At 35.1% G+C, this 19,379-nt stretch overlaps 1 protein-coding gene across 3 annotated transcripts in view; it reads right to left on the bottom strand.

Annotated features, from left to right (window-relative positions):
• Positions 1-2,122: 2,122 nt before the first annotated feature.
• The window catches only part of HELLS (helicase, lymphoid specific), a 47,058-nt gene continuing 29,801 nt past the window's right edge, over positions 2,123-19,379 (bottom strand). The window contains exons 13-23 of one of the 3 annotated variants that reach the window (XM_049855302.1): positions 14,708-14,869; positions 13,329-13,468; positions 13,108-13,246; positions 11,434-11,517; positions 11,233-11,352; positions 10,155-10,271; positions 9,650-9,809; positions 8,507-8,603; positions 8,353-8,429; positions 5,193-5,304; positions 2,123-3,988 (exon numbers count right to left, since the gene is read on the bottom strand). In XM_049855302.1, the coding sequence (XP_049711259.1) occupies positions 5,210-5,304; positions 8,353-8,429; positions 8,507-8,603; positions 9,650-9,809; positions 10,155-10,271; positions 11,233-11,352; positions 11,434-11,517; positions 13,108-13,246; positions 13,329-13,468; positions 14,708-14,869 (1,191 nt within the window). In that variant the 3' untranslated portion in view covers positions 2,123-3,988; positions 5,193-5,209. Of the gene's footprint in view, positions 3,989-4,363; positions 5,305-8,352; positions 8,430-8,506; positions 8,604-9,649; positions 9,810-10,154; positions 10,272-11,232; positions 11,353-11,433; positions 11,518-13,107; positions 13,247-13,328; positions 13,469-14,707; positions 14,870-19,379 lie in introns of those variants that run through there. The other 2 variants (XM_049855303.1, XM_049855301.1) reach the window with 2 other exon arrangements.

Raw genomic sequence — 19,379 nt, 5'->3', positions numbered from 1 at the left:
AAACCTCTCCAGTATCAAATAGCTCTTAAGTGGCAGAATTGTAGTTTTAACTTTCATTTCAGTGGGAAGGGATTAATGAGATTAATAATGCTGAGTACTATTTCAGATGCCCATTGCAATGTTTTCTTCTTTTAAAGGCTTGTATATTTTTTAATGTGAGCCCATTGTTAGATACGCACACATACACAATCACAAGTATATAGAAAAGTTGAAGAAATGTAGTTTTTTTTTTTTTAAACTATTTGGAACACCTGAAATGTATCTACTTTCTAAAAACTAGTTAATACATAACTATATCCTCCATAACCATAGTACAGCCATCAAAATGAGGAAATTTGTATTGATGCAGTCAGACCATCTACTCCTCATTTCCCTTCATATTTCACTAGTAAACTCCAAAGACACTTTATGTTCAGTTCCAGAATCTAGAATCACATTTTGGACTTGTCATGTCTCTTTAGTCAGTCTGGAACAGTTCCTCGGTCTTTCCTGACTTCCACAATCTTGTCGCTTTTGAAGAGTGCAGACTGGGTATTTGTAAATGTCCCTCAATTGGGTTTGTCTGACGTCTCCTTGTGATTAGAGCCAGGTAACTCATCTTTTGCAGGAATATCACAGAATGATGCTTTTCTTCTACTCTTTATCTTATTAGATGATAAACAATTTCAATACGGCCCATTACAGATGTTTACTTTGATTACTTAAGTGTCTGGCAGTCTCCTTCATTGTAACATACCCTTCTTGCCTTTACAATTATTTCGTGGGTAGGTTCTTTGAAATAACTATTCCTCATCTAGTTTTCAATTTGTTCATTTATTTATATCAGCATGGAATAGTGGATTCAGTTGTATTCAGTGGGTAATAGTCCATTATTATCATTATTTAGACACTCAAACTCTCCTGACGGGATTCTGTGTCCTTTGGATATGTCCCCATGAATCCTTAACCAACTGTTTACTTTCCAGAACACAAGATACTCCAGGCTCATTTTGTAAATTTTTTTTTTTCTACCCCAGTTCTCCAACTAGCCATTTCTCCAAGGAGCGCTGGTTCTTTTCAGTTGAAAATGTAGTTTAGAAGTCATCTGTGCACTAGGAGTGTTCATTGCTGTAGGGGTGCCACAGCTCTCAGGCCTTCTCAGTGGACAGACATAGGGAATATATACATTGTAGATATATAATACATGTATACATCTATAGTTATTGCTATACTTATCCTGACAACCATGAATTCATATTGATACATCCTATTTTAATCCAACCCCAGAGTTCATTCCAGTTTTCTCCCTTTCTGAATTTTTAACTCTGGTGACAGCGAGAAACTTGGCTCCCATTATCTTTGATATATTTGATTAATTCTCCTATATGGAACCAATCTCTTATTTCTGCCACCAAATCCACCCAGAATGGATACTCTCCTAATCCTCTTTGGGCTTCAATAATCCACCCAAACCCTCTCCTTGTGGAAGCCCTCTCCACCTGATAAGGCACTGATGATACTCCATGCCAGGCTGCCCGCAGGTATGAACAATCTCCTGACTGCTTAGGTTCCAATACTCCACACCAGGCACCATCAGTAGGGAAGTCCTACTTAACCTGCTTGGCCTCCGATGCCCCATCAGGCACCACGCCCATGTGGGCACTCTAGTCAACATGTACATTTTGACTCCCCAAACAAGGCAGCTCCCCACCTGCCCATATGGGTGCAGTCCTCATCTCTCGGCCAACCACACCCAATGTGGGGCCCCCCACCCATGGAGATGCCTTCTTCACCCTGCTTTGCTCAAAGTCCCTTTACTAGGCAGCCCCATCCTCATGCATCAATGCCCTTTAGTTCAGACACTCTAATAAACCTCAATGAAAAAAAAACACAAATAAAAAACAGACATAAGACTTGGAAAATCAATTCACAAAGAAATAAATAAAAGCATTCCAGGAGCACAGCGAAAGTGATGCGCATCACTATTCATCAGGGAAATTCTAACAAAAACAATACCATTCACACTACAAAAAAGGCTAAATTTAAAAAGACTGTAACCACAAAGAAATGGCAGAGGTGTGGAAAAAGTAGAATCTCATACTCTGAATGCAAAAAGACAAAACCACTTTGGAAGAGGATAAACATATTATTTGACTTGTGCGGATCAAGGGATGAAGGTGATAGCTAGAGTGGGAGTTAGTGGGGTCACTTGAGCACCACAGGAGGGCAAGTTCAAGGGTTTAGGGAACAATACCAGCTTGTGACTCTGAGCTTTTACCCCCATCTGTACAGAGCCCTCGGCATTCTTTCTGTGACCAACACATCCCTTCTTTTGAGTGTGGGTTTGGCTCACATGTGACTTTTCATCTGGGTTTTAAGCTCTATTTGGGGAAAACATCTGCAGAGTTTAGAGATCTCTGTGCATCCTTAGGGTCAACCAACAAAGACTTTATCACTCACTGATTCATGCCACAAATAGGCACAGCTATGCTTCCCTCATTCTTTGTAACAATCCTCCTAGAGGCCTGGAGATCCAGGATCTCTTTACTTTTATAATTATTATCAATTATTTTTAATAAGGCTGAAAGTATGGCCCCCATCCAACCTGTATAGAAAACTCGTCTGAGGTGTCCCCCCAGCCTGGACTTCTTAAACCTGCACAACCTCCAGGCCCCATCCCAGATTCCAGGTCCCCTTGTTGGACTAGATGGGAATTTTTTATTTCCTGCCCTAAGACCAGGACAGTGATCAAGACAGGAAGAGGAAGGATTATGCATCTCACGTGGGGTGGTGGTGGCAGAGCTCTTAAAGGCAGATTCTTAAGGTTTTCCTGTTTTGGGGCTTTTTAGTCTTTCAAATTTTCAAAATTATATTTCTGTACTCATTCTTTAAAAGTAAACAAAAATAGCCACCTTTAACTTTTGTCCTTCAAGTTTACAGGAGCCTTGGTGGCTTACTGGTTAGGCATTTGGCTGCTAACAGAAAGGTCAAGGGTTCAAATCCACCAGCCGCTCTGTGGGAGAAAGGTGCTTGCATAAAGATTATAGCCCTGGAAACCCTATGGGGCAGTTCTCTGTTCTAAAGGGTCACTGTAGTTGGAATTGGCTGGATGGCACCAGGTGTGGTTTCAGTAAGCAGTTTACAGTACTCTGTTCTCCAGATCTCTAGAACATTTTGTACTAAAATTTATTTCCATTGCTGTCTTCCTTTTCAACTTGTAACTTCTTAAGCTACATTATTGTCCACTTTCACACTCTCATACATTTTCTTGAATGTTAAATAGTATGACTCTTCCTCATTGAATGTTACCTCTAATTCTACATACTGGTAGGTTCCCATTGTTAATTATTTTCAAAGTATTGTACAAAAATGTTTCTGGTGGCTTCTTTGATCCAGATTACTTAGGAAAGTTCTGAATTTTCTGACCAGTTGTTCTATTCAAACGTTTTTATTACTTATCCTGAAATGAAATTACAAAAATAATCTCCATTACACTATTTAATTTTTAAAGTTTAAGGCTCTTTTATAGTCCTAAGTGGTAAATTCTAATGTTACACGGTCATCTGATGTCACCATCTGAAATTACTTTACTATTCTGTAGTTGCAGTTTTAAGCTACTCTAATGAACTACCTGGTGAGTCAGCAAAACATTATGTGTTTATCTCCAGGCTTTCTCCTTTCTTCACTCATTCATTACTCCCACAAATATGCATGGAGCACTGGGCCCCTATTCCTGTCTAGGCACTGCTCTGGGCACTGGGGATACAGGGCTGAGGAGGTTCAGTGGTTACATGACAGGGTATAAGCTTACATGAGCAAAAGAAGGAAGGGCTTTCTGGACTGAGAAAAAAGCACGCATAGAGAAAGGGGTGGGCCTTCTGGGGCCAAGAAGGAAAAGTTTAAGTAGAGGAGAAAAGAGCCAAGGGCAGGGTGGAGGGTGAGTTCTTTATTGTAGTCCTTTCCACCAGACCCTCTACAGGGGTTTCTTCTCAGTCCTGGGTCCAGTATCCTAAAACACAGAAAATCTGATCTACATTTAAATATATATAGCAATGACAGTAACATTTCCCCATGAGATAAACAACCAGCAGATAAATGTTAAGGTTCAGGAAGCATTTCCCCTCTCCGAGAATGCATTCAGCTCTTCTCTTCTCATAGTTTGATATCTTCTCAAACAGAACCTACATTGTTCTCTTTTGTCCTTTATGCATTACTGTGTTTTTATACAAATAACACGCACCTTCTACATTTGTTTGCCAATTGTTCCCTCCCCTCAGGTATTTTCGTAAACACTGCTAAGCCAAATTTTTTTTTTTACATGTTGCTGGAAAAAAAAAAAAAAAGGCATTTACAAAAATACCTGGAGACGGAAGGAAGAGAGCTGTTGGCAAACAAAAGTAGAAGGTGCGTGTTATTTGCATAAAAATACCGTACTTACACTTCCAGGCCTTTTTTTTTTCTCTCTGTTTCTATTTACCCCTCCTCCTACTAATTTTCAGGACCTCTTCTATCTTGTTCTATTCTTGTTTTGCATGATATACTACCACCTTTTCCAATTTCTGGTCTTTTGTCAAGACCCTACACTTTCTTCCAGAGTCTCCTCTATGTTATTAACTGCATGTCCAATTAAAATCTTTATATAATGTATGTGTATCGCAGTAGTAAAACAAGTCAGCATAATAATGTTGAGTACCACTGTTAACTCGTCAAGTCTTTTGTTTAATTATTTCACCTGAAAAAGAATTCGATGAGATCATCTTACAATGAACATTTATTTGGTAAATGATCTTATAGAAATAGACCCTAAAATCACACAAACTCTTATTTCAACAACATAAAGCATAATCCCAATCTCCCCCATCAGAAGCCTACTCCGTAACTGAAGCTCCAAAAGCCATGAACTATACTGCTAAAAGAAAGGGACATTTACTCAGCTTCCACAGGAAGACTGTATAAATCTGGTGGTGGTTAACTACACATCAGCATGGACCCAAGAGTACTACCGAGTCTCAAAAATTAACTGAAAATCTAAACTTAATATGAGTAACTTCTGTGTTCTTAATAAGGCTCAGAAAAATTACCATCTATTATGTATGCAATGGTACTAGTTACATTATAGAAACTGATATAAGTAATCAAAAGAATAATGTAGCCATCTGGATTTCAAAACCAATATAGGTAAATCACTAAATGTAAACAAGAACTTTTAGAACCATTCTTTAGCTCCAATTTAAAACAAGCATTCAGGAGTGGAATCTTCAGAATTTTCTAATATCTTGAAAATCCCCATCTTCTCTTTAATAGGTCCTGAGGTATTCATTTGACCTAAGAGGAAAATATTAAAACAAGTACTTTTTTTTAAAAGTATAAGAATCTAAAAAGGAGTCTTAACAGAACACTATTCCTATCTGTTACATATTGCAAATATGTTTTTTGGGGGTGGGGTGGTTGTCTTTTTTCTTTGTTTATGGAGAAAATATTTGCAAAGCATGTATCTGATAAAGAACTTGTATCTAGAATATACAAAAAAAAAAAAAAACCTTAATGACTCAATAACAAGAACGTAAAGAACCCAATTTAAAAATGAACTATTTGAAACTAAGTTGAAGGCATCACGACACCGTGCCCAGTGGTGTGCTGATAAATGTTATCAGCTCTCAAAAAAACAAAAAACCCTGGTTTGTACCTTTTGCTTATTTCTGTAGTATAATTATTCCTACTACCATCACCACCTTTAAGCTAACAACATAAAATCACTGAATGCAAAGTTGGGAAAAGATGTGCTTTAAGCACATCATTATATAGCATTTGCACCATATAGAGCATGGATAACAGAATTACGTTGTAAAATAATTAGAAAGTGAGGCATTTTAAATATTTATTATCTTTGTTTTCAAAATAATTTATGTAATTCAAGTTTATAAACTTCAATTTTTAGCAATGGCAGTGCTTACCAAGTGGCTCACATGACTATATCCCTAAATACTCTAGCATTCAGTTCCTAAGATAAAGAACATTCTCCTTCACACCCACAACACATTATCACACCTAAAAATTTAAAATTCTGTATCATCTACATTCAAATTTCCCCACTTGCCCCAAGATTAACTCCTATAGCTCTTTTTCCCCCTTTTAAACCACGATTCAAATAAGTTCACATATTGCATTTGTTTGTATCTTTTTAGTTACTTTTTATCTAGTACAGGCCTCCATTTTTTTCCTCTTCATGACAATGAATTTTTGAAGAGTCTAGGCCAGTTGTCTGATAGAACTTCCCACAGTCTGGATACTCTAGGCTGTCATTTAACTTTTGTTCCACACTTCCCTGTATTTCTTGTAAGCTGGAAATTAGGTCTAAATGCTTGATTAGATTCAACTTAATTTTTTTTTTTTTTTTACAAGAATACTTCATAAATGATGCTGCATACTTCTATTGCATCACATCAGTTTGTACACTATCAGTGTTGCTACATCTGGTCACTTATTTAAGGTCTACCATACCTCCCCCCATCCTGTAAAGACACATTTTCTCCTTTGTTAGGTGAAATAATCTATGGGCAACACATTAGCATCATGTGAATATCCTGTTCCCCAACTTTTCACCTGTTTTTTAGCTCCCATTGATGATCTTTGTCTGAATCAATTATTTCATAGGAAAAGGTAAAAAGGTGATTCTTAATTCTATCATACTACTACCTTTAATAGTTGGTATGACTCTGTAAAAAACAAGATCATTCTTCTTCTCTCTGTCCTTCTTTTACCCTTTGTTAACTATCCTCTCTGGGACTTAGCCTTATCTATAAAGCAAAGAGACAGAGCTACACAAATCATTAAGGCCTCTCGAAGTCCTAAAATTCTATGATTTTACTAGTTATGTATAAGTGTAAGTGAATACAGAGTAATCTCTACCCCCATTTTACAATCCAGATACTACCACTTCATGTAACACCACAATCAATCTGAAAACTTTACAGTGTGGAGCAAAAAACTCCTTACTACTAAAAGGAACCAAGGCTCCTTGGAGAAATAGTAGATTCTAGGTTTACGGTAGGAAATTTACAAAATGAGATGTGTGGGACATCTTGTTGTGCCATAAATGAAGCTATCAAATTAGGTGATATCAAAAGCACACAGATGCCAATGTAAAGGAACCTAAAACAAGACAATGTGAGGAAAATGTTGATGGCTACATTGCACTGAAGCACATCAAACATACAAAATCCATGAGCTTATAATGATACTAAAAAAAAAAAAAGTAAAAACTCACTGGTCACCATTGTAGGTTGCTAAGACATCTAAAATTTGATAAAGAAAAAAAAAGCAATCAAGCATTTATCATGCTATGCCTGTATGGACTGTACCTCACGATAACCAGAGTAGATAAGGGAAAGTTCTTCTTAATAGAAGAATTTCAGCTAATGAAGAAATGATAGGATGAAATTCCCATTTTGCAATTCTTAAGGAAATACAAACCAAAACAAAAAAAAAAACAATCCCATCACTATCAAGTTGATTCCGACTCATAGAGACCCTATAGGACAGAGCAGAACTGGTGGCAGCTGGTGGATTCAAACTGCCAACCTTTCAGTTGGCAGCCATAGCTCTTAACCACTGCACCATCTTAAGAAAATACTGGGTGCTAAAACCATAAGGTAAAATAAAGGTTAACAGGGAACTTTATAATATTAAGATCAGCCTGAATCTCCTGAACTATTTTAGCTCACTAAAAATAAGAAAGCCAGACATGTGCCTCCTGGTATGATATAAAATATGAGAACAAAGCACTGACATTCTCGACTAAGATATGGAACCTAAAGTTAGGCCTGTAGAGCTATTTACCAGTTTACAGGAAATACAGAGATTGAAAAACAAGTTAAAGGACACCACAAGGAAATGCATAAGCCAATTCCAGAACGGGGGCCATTTTACAGGACAAATAACCCAGTTTCTCCAACAAATCAATGGCATGGAAAAACAGAAGTGAGGAGGTGTTAAAGAAATATAACAATCTGTAAAATTTGGATCCTAAATCAAACTGTAAAAACATTTGAGACAATTGGGCACTAGATGATACTAAGGAGTTAGTGTCATCTCTTTTAAACGTAATAATGACATAATGGTTATGTTTAAAAACACATTCTTCTCAGTAAAAGATGAATAATTAAGTATTTTAGGGTACAATGTCATTGTCTGAGATTTTATCTTAAAACTGCAATAAACAAAAGAGGGATGGCAATGAAACAAGATTAGCTAAATGTTAACTATTCAGGGTGAATAACTGATAGGGGCTCATTATACTATTATCTCTACTACTTAGGTATGTGCTTCAAAGTTTCCATTAAAAAAAGAGAAAAAAGCACAAAAAATACTTACCAATGAGGTCACTTCGATCTAACAACAACTCTAAATCTTTATCACTAATAACCTTTTCTCTTGATCCTTTTACTTCCCTAGAAAAAACAAAACATTCAAGTCTATATAATAAAGCTATGAAATACATTTTTCTAACATTAAAATAAAGTCTTACCTTTCATAATCTCTAGATTTTAATAATTCCATTAATTCCTTAGGATCTAAGAAGTTCTTAGACTGGCTTAATCCAGATTTACCCCCTTTGAAATGATCTAGAAAAAATTATCAAGAAATTCAAAACATTAAAATTCCCTTTAAAACCACAATATCACACATTAAAAACCTATCAGAACAGATTGCATTAAAAAATAAAGACAAAACCAAGTGCTGACAAAGCTGAAAAGCAACGAAAACTCTCACACTTTGCTGGGAAACGGTTTGGTAGTTCCCTAGAGTTAAATATAAACACACCCTATGACCAGGGAAGAAGTAAATGCATACGTCCACAAAGACATGTATAAGAATGTCAGAGCAGCTTGTTTGTAATAACCAAAAATTGGAAACCACCAACATCCATTGGCAGGAGAATGGATAGCTATTCAGCATTAAAAAAGAACAAACTTCTGATACAAAATAGATGAATCTCAAAACATCACACTGAACCCTAAGTAGTCAGACTAAAAGGAATATATTCATAAAAATGAATCCATAAATGAAGTTAACAAAAACAAAATTAGATTGACACACAGAAATCAGAATAGTGGTTGCCTTCTAGTGGGGAGCAGGGGGACAAAGGGATGGAAAAGTCCATTATTTTCATCTGGATGATAGTTACACACATATATACATTTGTCAAAATTCATCAGGCTGTACACTAAAGATCTGTACATACTATTGTATGTATAGAATACCTCAGTAAAATACTGTCAACATTATAAAAAAAAAAATCCTTGTAAAATCTTCTGTGAAATAAATCTTTAGGAAGTGTTCCTAAAGCTTATTGGCAGATAACTCTTTTACCAGGAATACCTATTAATATCATGCCAAATACTCCCCATGACAAAAGTTAGAATATGGCACCCTAAAATTATACTTGATCCTTTAACTCTCTCTCTGTTCCATATCTAGACACTACTTTTCTTTTTCTATTTATGGTTTTGAACTTAGTGTAGGTCTTTAACAGCTTCAAATTCCCCAATGCCTATTTAAAACCTGCCATATCAGGTAGCACTGAGAAAATTTCTTTTATAAAGAAAACAACAAAAATTCACAACATATAACTACTGAAGCAAAAAAGTACTACATAAATGTTATTTACTTTTGTGGATGATCAACTTCTCCAATTTTCTTTTAGCAGCTGCACGTTCCACAATTTTCTGATCAACAGTATTTGCCGTAACAAGGCGATATATGACAACTGGCCTTGTCTGACCAATTCTGTGACATCTATCCTGGGCCTGAAGATCTGACTGGGGGTTCTTAAAATTAAAAAGGAAAATAATAACAGTATTAGGTTCAAACTGATTTGAATTCATGGTATGTGGATAAAACCAAAATGCACGATCCAATCAGGAACTTACTAATGGTGCCTTAATTGAGATTTCTAGCATGGCTTCACAGATAAAATTATAAACCCATATACCCTTGACAATCCAAAAAATTCTAAAATACCCAAGAAGAAACAAGTTCAGGTTTTTGTACGTAGGAAACCTCATTTTAAAAAAATGATTCTTAGCTGAAAACTGATACCTTTTCAAAGAAAGATTAAAAATTCAGAATGGGAATAGAATATACACTGAAAATACACTTTACTTCCAACTTACCCAATCACTGTCATAAATGATAACTGTATCTGCTGCAGTTAAATTAATTCCCAGCCCACCGGCTCGTGTACTCACTAAGAAGATAAACACTTCTGGATCTGTGTTGAAGCTGTGCATCTAAAAGCAAAAAGGATGTAAATCATAAAGGAAGAAATTCAGAAGGAAACTTCAACCAACAAGACTGGGGGAAAATTGCTCTTAATTACAAATATTAATTATCCAAATCTGGCCAAACAATTGTTAACTAATAAAAGCTGCTCATGTTAAATTCATTTATTTCCCAAGTATCTATTTTATTATGAAGATCTTAACTTTGTTAAAACCATGCATCACAAGGGACATTCAAGGGAGAATAAAATTTTTTTTAAATTCCAGGCTAAAAAGAAACAATGAAAAAAATCAATAGTGGCTGCCTGGGTGGTATACTCAGCAAATACATACTTCATTTTATTCACTTCAGGCTATGTAAAATTTACTCCAAAAGACAAAATAAACTGTAAAAAAATATGCTTTAAGTGTCAGGAAGAAAGGTAATGTCACCTGTAATTTATTCTGAAAAACATCAAAAAATAGGATGGAAAGTTGGATGTATACAACAATAGCCGATTAGGCAGGTATGTGATAAAAAACAAGTATTAAAAAAAAGAAAGAAAAAAAAAACCATCGCCATCGAGTATAGTAAAGTGTTAATGGTAGACTCTAGGTGGCACAAAGATATATATGTGGTCACTGTAAAATTCTTTCAACTTTGTTGTATATTTGAAAATTTTCTTAATAAAATATCATGGGGGAAGCCACAATGTTAGGGGAAAAAAATCCTGTTATCCAAATATCCTGACAGTGATGGTTAAGTAGGATATCATTATGTAAGGTTATGCCAGAAGACGTATATAATTTGAGAATCCAATTCAAGGCTTATTAGTACTAGATAAAATGCTTATCTATTTTTGACCTTGCCAGAGTTTTTGTTCTTTTCTATCTTTCTATCAAGTTGTGGGCCTATTTATGAACACTATCTCAGATATCAAAATAGGAGTTACAAAAAGGAACCTGCTATGTATGACATAGGAAATCTTACATTTTTTTCTCTCTCTGAATAAGACATGGATCCATCGAGCCTGCTGAAGTTGAAATTTCTAAAATGGCAATAATCCATCAAAATGTCCAACATACTTGTCATTTGTGAAAAAAGCAGCACCTGAAATTTAAGTACATCTTAGTATCCATACTGATTAATAAAGAATAAATGAACAGTCAAAATTCCAATCAAAAGTACCACCTTGTGACCTCTGCTTTTTAGTTCCGGCAGCATTCGATCCAAAATTAAGAATTTCCCAGAATTTGTTACCAATTCTTCATCAATCTTAAAAGACGGCAAAGAAAAAAGAGAAAATAATCACTATACTTACTAGCCATTTGCTTGTCAAAATAAAAGCCACCTGAACAGTTCAACTTTGAATAACAAATAAACCAATATAAAACTTTTTAAAAGCTGACCTTGTTTTTAATTTTTTATCAGAAGACAAGAAGGAAGGACATTAGAATGTAAAACCAATAGCTTTATAAAAACAAAATTACCTACAAGTGTAACCTTGATCTATTCTCTCAACCTTCTCCCAAAGGCTTTTGGAGAACATTACATTCAAAATATTGTGTATATGTTGAGGTTTATTCTTTAAAACAATAAAATGTGTATGAAAATTACTGATAGAAGTCTTAGTAGAAATTAAAAAAACAAAAGCTTATAAGCTACATTGAGGGTAAAGAAATACTTCACATTCTGGTGAAACATCAATTGCCTCATCAAACCCACTGCTGTCAAGTCAATTCCGACTCATAGTGACCCCATAAGGTCTCCGAGGCTGTAAATCTCTACAGAAGCAGACTGGCATAGATACTTTCATTTGAGTTGGAAAGGTTTTATTTCCTTTACTGGAATTAAAGACTATAAACCAGTGGTTCTCAAACGGGACAATTTTGTCACACACATATCCTCTACCATTTGGCAGTTTCTAGAGACATTTTTGGATGTCACATTTAGGGCAAGGGGCACTATTGGCATCTGGTGGGTAGAAGCCAGAAATGCTGCTAAATGTCCTACAATGCACAGGACAGCACTTCCACAGCTAATAATTATCTGGCCCAAAATGTCGATATTGCTAGGGCTGGAGCCCTGTGGCACAGTGGTTAAGAGCTCGGTTGCTAACCAAAAGGTCGGCAGTTCGAATCTACCAGCTGCTCCTTGGAAACCCTATGGGGCAATTCTACTCTGTCCTATAGGGTCACTGAGTTGGAATCGACTCAATGGTAACAGGTTTGGTTTTTGAGAAACTTTGCTATATACACTAGTACAAAATAGGGTTAATGAGGATTACTAAGCACTGATGCCATTTTTCAACCAACTGCCCAAGAAAGCTATTGCATTCACTTAATCTGGTATCTCCCAAATGCATTATCAACTTTTTAGTTCTCTTCTGTAGCTATTTATTGAGATGTAAACAATGAGCAGCCAGGTTGATTCTGACAAACTGAAAAATTAACTTGATAGCCTTTTCATGATATATTAACTTAAAGTAATACTGAAATGCTGACAACTACTTCTAAAAGAGACATCAGGTAAAAGGCAGAGTATAAATCAATTATTTTACTAAAAAAATTAAAGTTTCAATTTCCCTCTAAAATTTGGATTATTTCTTAACTGTTCACTTAAAATGCATAAATAAAAATATTACTTGGGTTACACATAGAAATTGACCTTCACTCTAACTTTCGCAAGGTTCTCTAAATTTGGGGGGAGTAGATTATCTCAGTTACTGGAGAAAGGATTAAAATCTTCATATGGCAAATAGAACAATATTGACTTTAAATAACAATAATCAAACCAAAAAAAATGATACTTTTCCCAATATAAAAAAGTTACAGAAATAAAAGTAAATTATTAAATGGTATTTACCTTAAACTCTTGAGTGACAGGGTCTATAGGGTACTCAATCAAATATGGGTGGTTACAGCATTTACGAAGTAGCATCATTATATTCTGCAGCTTCAGATTAACCTCAGATTCTACGGGGATATTCACTTCCACAACAGCTCTATCGAAAAACATAATCCATGAATATGAGAAATGTGAATACCACAATTAAAAAATATCTTAATTCATTTTTAAACACATACCTTTCTCGGTTCACTTCAGGCTGCATTTGACTGATTAATTTTTCCAATTCATTAGGAAAATCATCTATTTCACTATAATTTATTGATCTTCTTGTTCGCCGTTTTGGTCGGCCAGTAGGACTTAGCTCAACTGTTTCTTTCTAAAAAAGAACAAATTAAAAGAATATCTGTTAAAAAAGTATACTATTAAATTCTAAACAGATACAAAATAGGGTAAAATATTTTTATGTACAAAATGATTTTTTGAAAATATAAAGAAAAAAATTTGTCTTTTATCATCACTAAATTTAACAATTTCCAATAATACAACATCAGGAATTCATAATCTATAGCTAAATGCAAATGTTGTGTGAAATTTAATTGTTTTAACACTGATGACAATATCTGAGAGAGTAAGTACCTTCACATCTCCGTGGAGAAAATTAAAGATGGATAAAATTGTTTTGAACTTATATAAATGGATTTAATGGCTTAGGGGTAAGCTCAGGCTCCAGAAATCTGCCATTTCAAACAGCATTTCTTTAGATTGCCTTAATATCACATGAAATTACACAACAGCCAAATAAGTTTTTAATAGCCAAGGAAGTCAGATCCTTCCTTTAATTTTAAGGATTAAAAGGGAAAGAGGCCAATTACTGTACTAAACAGAAATGCATAACCATATGTATTTTGATATAAATATATAAGCCCATCGTATATATAAAGGTCTTCTAATGTTCACTTGGGACGTGGTGGTGCAGTGGTTAAGAGCTACGGCTGCTAACCAAAAGGTCAGCAGTTCAAACCTACCAGTTGCGCCTTGGAAACTCTATGGGGCAGTTCTTCTCTGTCTTATAGGGTTACTATAGGAATCAACTCTATAGCAACAGTTTTTTTTTTGTTGGTTTAATGTTCACTTATAAGACAATCACATTCTGCCCCCATCTCTTATAATATGGGGGTGACTAAAGTGAATATTTCTTTCAAATAGAGTACTCTACTGATTTTCTTGGCTATCAGTAACTTCCTATAAAGGAACTGTATATTTGTAGGGGATTGGTGCAGTGGTAAGCCCTTAATACAGTGATTCTCAGACTACTGTGTGCTTATTACTGTGTCATCTCCAGACAGCATGATTAGAGTAAATCTGGAACAGGTCTATAAATTTTTAACAAGCATTCCAGATGATTATAAGGCAGATACTGCATGGACCATAGCTTGAACTTTATTAGGAACACAGAATTAGTAGGACAACTTTTATTATTGGCCTTATACCATAATTAGAAGTTCACCCTCAACAAATCCTGCGAACAGGTGATAAACCCCAAGACTGAACTCAATCATGAAAACTCTCTATGTCAAGTGTCATTTACAGTATATTTCAAATTCACTCTTTCTACCTCAATAGATCCAAACATGTTTGCAATTGTACGGTTCACAATGGCTGTATAAAAGATTTCTTGTTTCTCTGAAAGTGGTGCATAAACCACTACTTCTCGTTTAGGAGGAACTTCAAGAGCAACATCAGATTTCAGTCTTCTCAGTAAGAAAGGTGTTAGAATCTAAAATTTAAACAAACAAATATGAATATGCAATTTTCTTAAATCTGTAGAGGACACTCTCCCCACACACCCCTTCATCACCTTTTCTACGTAAATATTATCAAGTATCTAAAGATAAAACATTCTCCCTTGAAATTTTCCCAGACCAGACCAGCACATGACAAATTCATGGTATTAACAATTATAGCATTTTATAATATATTTTTTTCCAAAAATTCTAAGAATACTTCTTGAATAATTTAAAAAGGACAAATAAGGTAATACCTATATTTCTTAGGGAGCCATAGTGGCATAGTGGTTAAGAGTTATGGCTGCTAACCAAAAGGCTGGCAGTTCAAATCCACCAGCTGCTCCTTGGAAACCCTATGTGGCAGTTCTACTCTTTCCTATAAGGTTGCTGTGAGTCGGAATCAATTTGATGCCAATGAGCCTGAGTGTTTTTTTTGTTTTATACTTCTTAGGGATAAACGGGAGAATTTTCAGTTACGGCCCCTAAGTTCTGAAGTGAGGGTAGGTGTAGAGACTACTAAAAAACCAACCAAAGCTGTAAACATGAAATTTCCTTCAATAAGTTCTAGAACTTCAGGCTTAAAATTACTCTCCTTCATTAGCTGGAGTGATAGAAAGTGATTAACACATTTCTAAGTAGAACAACATAGAAGCAATAGTTAATCATGCCATACTTAAACTGCTTAGGCCTTTAAAAGGATGAACAGACATATTTAAAATTTTATACCCTTTAAAACCTATCCTCCAGGTACACGGCTAGGCACAGAGAGACTATACCAGAGAAAGAGAGAACATTACCAATGGTTTAAGAATAAAAATGTCTCTGGAGACACCAGCCCAGAAACATATACTATAGGTAATTAACAGGAAAAAAAAAAGTGTAAAAGTTCCAGAAACCCATTAAAAGACGCTTGTATTTTTAAGAACATCTAAACAATAAGTTACATTTTTCCACCAACTATACTGACAAATATTAAGAAGACTGATGTTATCTAGTAATGGCAAGCATATGGGAAAAGGGGTACACATACACTGGAGGATTTTCATACATTATAAAAAAAACCAAACCAAACCCACTGCCGTCGACTCAATTCTGACTCATAGTGACTCTATAGTACAGAGTAGAACTGCCCCATAGAGTTTCCAAGGAGCGCCTGGCGAATTTGAACTGCCAATCTCTTGGTTAGCACTTAACCACTATGCCACTAAGGTTTCCGATTTGTACATAGGATAACTTATATACATATTTGCTGGTATATACATACCTTCTAGGACAGACACAAGTAAGAGACTGTTAGTTACATTTAAAGAGTTGAAAAGGAAGTACAGTAGGAGGGAAGGAAATTTACTCCTCATTTTCTAACTTTCTATACTGTTTTAGAAAAGCCCTGTTACATTGCTTTTGACTATTAATGTAAGGGGAAATGTGAACACAGTAAGTATAGAAAAGTTTACAAAAAGAATTAAAAATATTTCTGAAGGCACTATAATTGTAATATGTTGATCAATACTGCAGAGTTCAATTTTTTTTTAAGAAATATATTGGTAAGGATAAGAATTTTAATGTTACTAGCAAAATAATCTCTACAGTTTTCTGTAAATTTTTAAAGGCTAATCATAAGAAGATCAACTAAATGCATATTTAAGACTGAAAAATGAAGATCATAGATATAAACAAAGCTCTACCTCACATTTCCAGTTTGAATGAAAACAAAATACAATTGGCAAACAGACTGCAAGAGTTCCAATTTTAAAGTTTTTACTTATGAAAAAGCTAAGTCTAATATTGTAAGGACAGTGCTTTTGAGTTATAAGAGGGGACTTTAGATACAGTATGTGTCAAAAAATGATGAAAAAAAATACAAATACATTCAATATCTTCCACAGAGCTGACTTTAAAGTGCAAGATGGCCACAGAGCCCTATGCTGTGTAAAATTCACATTCTACAGAAATAGTCTACTCTAAGAGGAGCATTTACCAACTCTAACGAGTTAGACATTAAAAGGTATTTATTAAAAGATTCAAAAACCTTTTCATATAAAAAATAGGTGAGAAACCTATGGATATTAAGCTTAACTAGGAAAATATACTAGGGATTTAAAACTATCTTCAATTAATGTGAATTCATTTTGAGTAGTTTTTTTTTTTTTTAGCTAATTCCATAAAGCAGAATTAGAAGCAATGCCTAAAAGCTATATAGAAAGGCAAACTTAAGCACAACATTATATAGAATTTTCTTAGCTGCCATAGTCGGCTCAACTCATGGCGACCCCACGCACGAGATCGGACCATTTTGATCCATGGGGTCTTCACTGAAATCTGTTCAGCATCTTAGCAACACAGAAACCTTCATTGACAAGACATATGGTGGCTGTGCTTGAGATGCACTGGCTGGAAATCGAACTCAGGTCTCCCACATAGAAGCCAAGAATTCTACCAGTGAATCTCTTATTGTTGGAGTTCTCCAAAAATACAAGCACTCTTGATAAATTGTTGAATTTGGATGATGAATATATACAGTTCATTATCATATCTCCATATTAATGTAAATTTGAAAATTTGATAATAAAAAGCAAATTCGACGAGCCTCTCTGTGATAGTCAACTACAATAGTTGCTACAAATGTGGAGGTGTGAATCCACAAATGTACATGATCACCTGCCAGGATATCTTTAAAAGGGACTCCTGTATAGGAAACCACGGTGGCATAGTGGCTGAGAGCTACAGTTGCTAACCAAAAAAGTCAGCACTTTGAATCCACCAGGCACTCCTTGGAAGCCCTGTGAGGCAGTTCTACTCTGTCCTACAGGGTCGCTATGAGTCGGAATCAACTCGACGACAGGCAATAAATTTGTTTTTTTTGGTTGGTATAGGAAAGAAGGCTTTAACCGGATGTCCTCTGAGGTCTCCTTTAAGTGCCAAATTCTTTAGATTCTGTCTTGACTTTTTTTTTCTTTTAAATATTTTACTATGTTTTCAGTGAAAGTTTACACAGCAAATCAGGTTCCCATTTAACAATTTATATACAAATTGTTCAAGTGACACTGGTTACATTTTTTACAATGTGTCAACATTCTCATTGTTTCTGTTCTGACTGTTTTGTTCGTTTCCAGTAATTGCTTCCTTGTCCCTTACCTTCTCATCTTTGCTTTAGAGTAACTGTTGACCTTTTGGTCTCATACAGATGATTTTTTTAAAGGCATAAAGTACTGACAGGTGATATTTTTTAATTTTACGAGCCAATCTGTTATTTAGCTAGCCTCTAGGTGACTTCTGGGGATAGTTTCAGTTCAAGGTTTAAAGAATATCTCAGGGAGACAGTCTCAGGGAGTCCTCTAGTCTTAACTGCTCCAGTAAGTCTGGACTTTTTAAGAATTTGAGTTCTGTTTCACATTTTGTTTCCATTCTATCCAAATCCATCTATTGTGGCCCTCATTAGAATGGTCAGCAGTGGTAGCCAGGGACCATCTAGTTCTTCCAGTCTCAGGGTAAACGAGGTTGTGGTTCAAGTGGATGATCAGTCCTGCAGACTAGCTTCTTCTCTGAGCCTTTGGTTTCCTTCTTTCTCTTTCGTTCCAATCAAGTACACCAACAGTTGTGTCTTATAATTAAGTTTTTTATATACAGAAACTTAATATTAAAGTCCTCACTTTGTTATACTAAGCAGACAGAAATACCAATGACGATGATAATGATATGCCATGCCAAAACATATCTCATCTTCTGCACACGTGGGGTCATCGTAAGTCAAAATTGATTCAAGGGCAACTAACAACAACTATTAGCACATGGAAGCTTTAAAACTTCCACACATACATATACATACACACACAAGAGACCATAAACAAAGTTTACCTAAAAAAGTAGGGAGGGGAAAGTATATTTGCAACAGAAGGACCAATGATCTCTCTTTAATATGCAGTCATTAGAAATCATTAAGACACATATTAAAGGACTTCAAATCACCAAAGTTGGTATCAATGTTAGGCAAACAAGTATTTCTATACATTCTCTGTGGAAGTATATATTACGTAAATCCTATTAGAGGGCAATTTCACTATATGAACTAAAAGCCTGCATTTTCAAAAACCTGTGACTCAGAAATTCTTTTCTAAAGAAATAACTAGAAATGGGCAAAGACATGGTTATAGCTATAGATACTACAACTTTGTTAATAGTGGAAAATTTTTAAACAGCAAGAGATAGATAAAATTAATTACAATATGGTAACACAATGAAATATGAAACAACTATTAAAAACTGATGAGTTATATCTATATGTATTGAGGAAAGCTGATTTTGATATATTAATATCTTTTTAAGAAGACTACTTCGAAGAATAGTTTCATTTAAAAAACAGTTTCCCTCACAAGAAACATGTTATGTGTTTATATAGACAGAAAAGAGCCTAGGAGGGCATATAATAAAACATCACCATTAGTATATACTGCTAGGGAGTATGATTTGGGAGAAGGGATATTATTTTTACCTTCTACTTCT

The sequence above is a fragment of the Elephas maximus genome, chromosome 16 (assembly GCF_024166365.1).
Source record: "Elephas maximus indicus isolate mEleMax1 chromosome 16, mEleMax1 primary haplotype, whole genome shotgun sequence".
In the NCBI taxonomy this organism is placed as follows: domain Eukaryota; kingdom Metazoa; phylum Chordata; class Mammalia; order Proboscidea; family Elephantidae; genus Elephas; species Elephas maximus.
The sequence above is the reverse complement of the archived record's forward strand: the minus strand, read 5'-3'. Positions and strand labels throughout refer to the sequence as shown.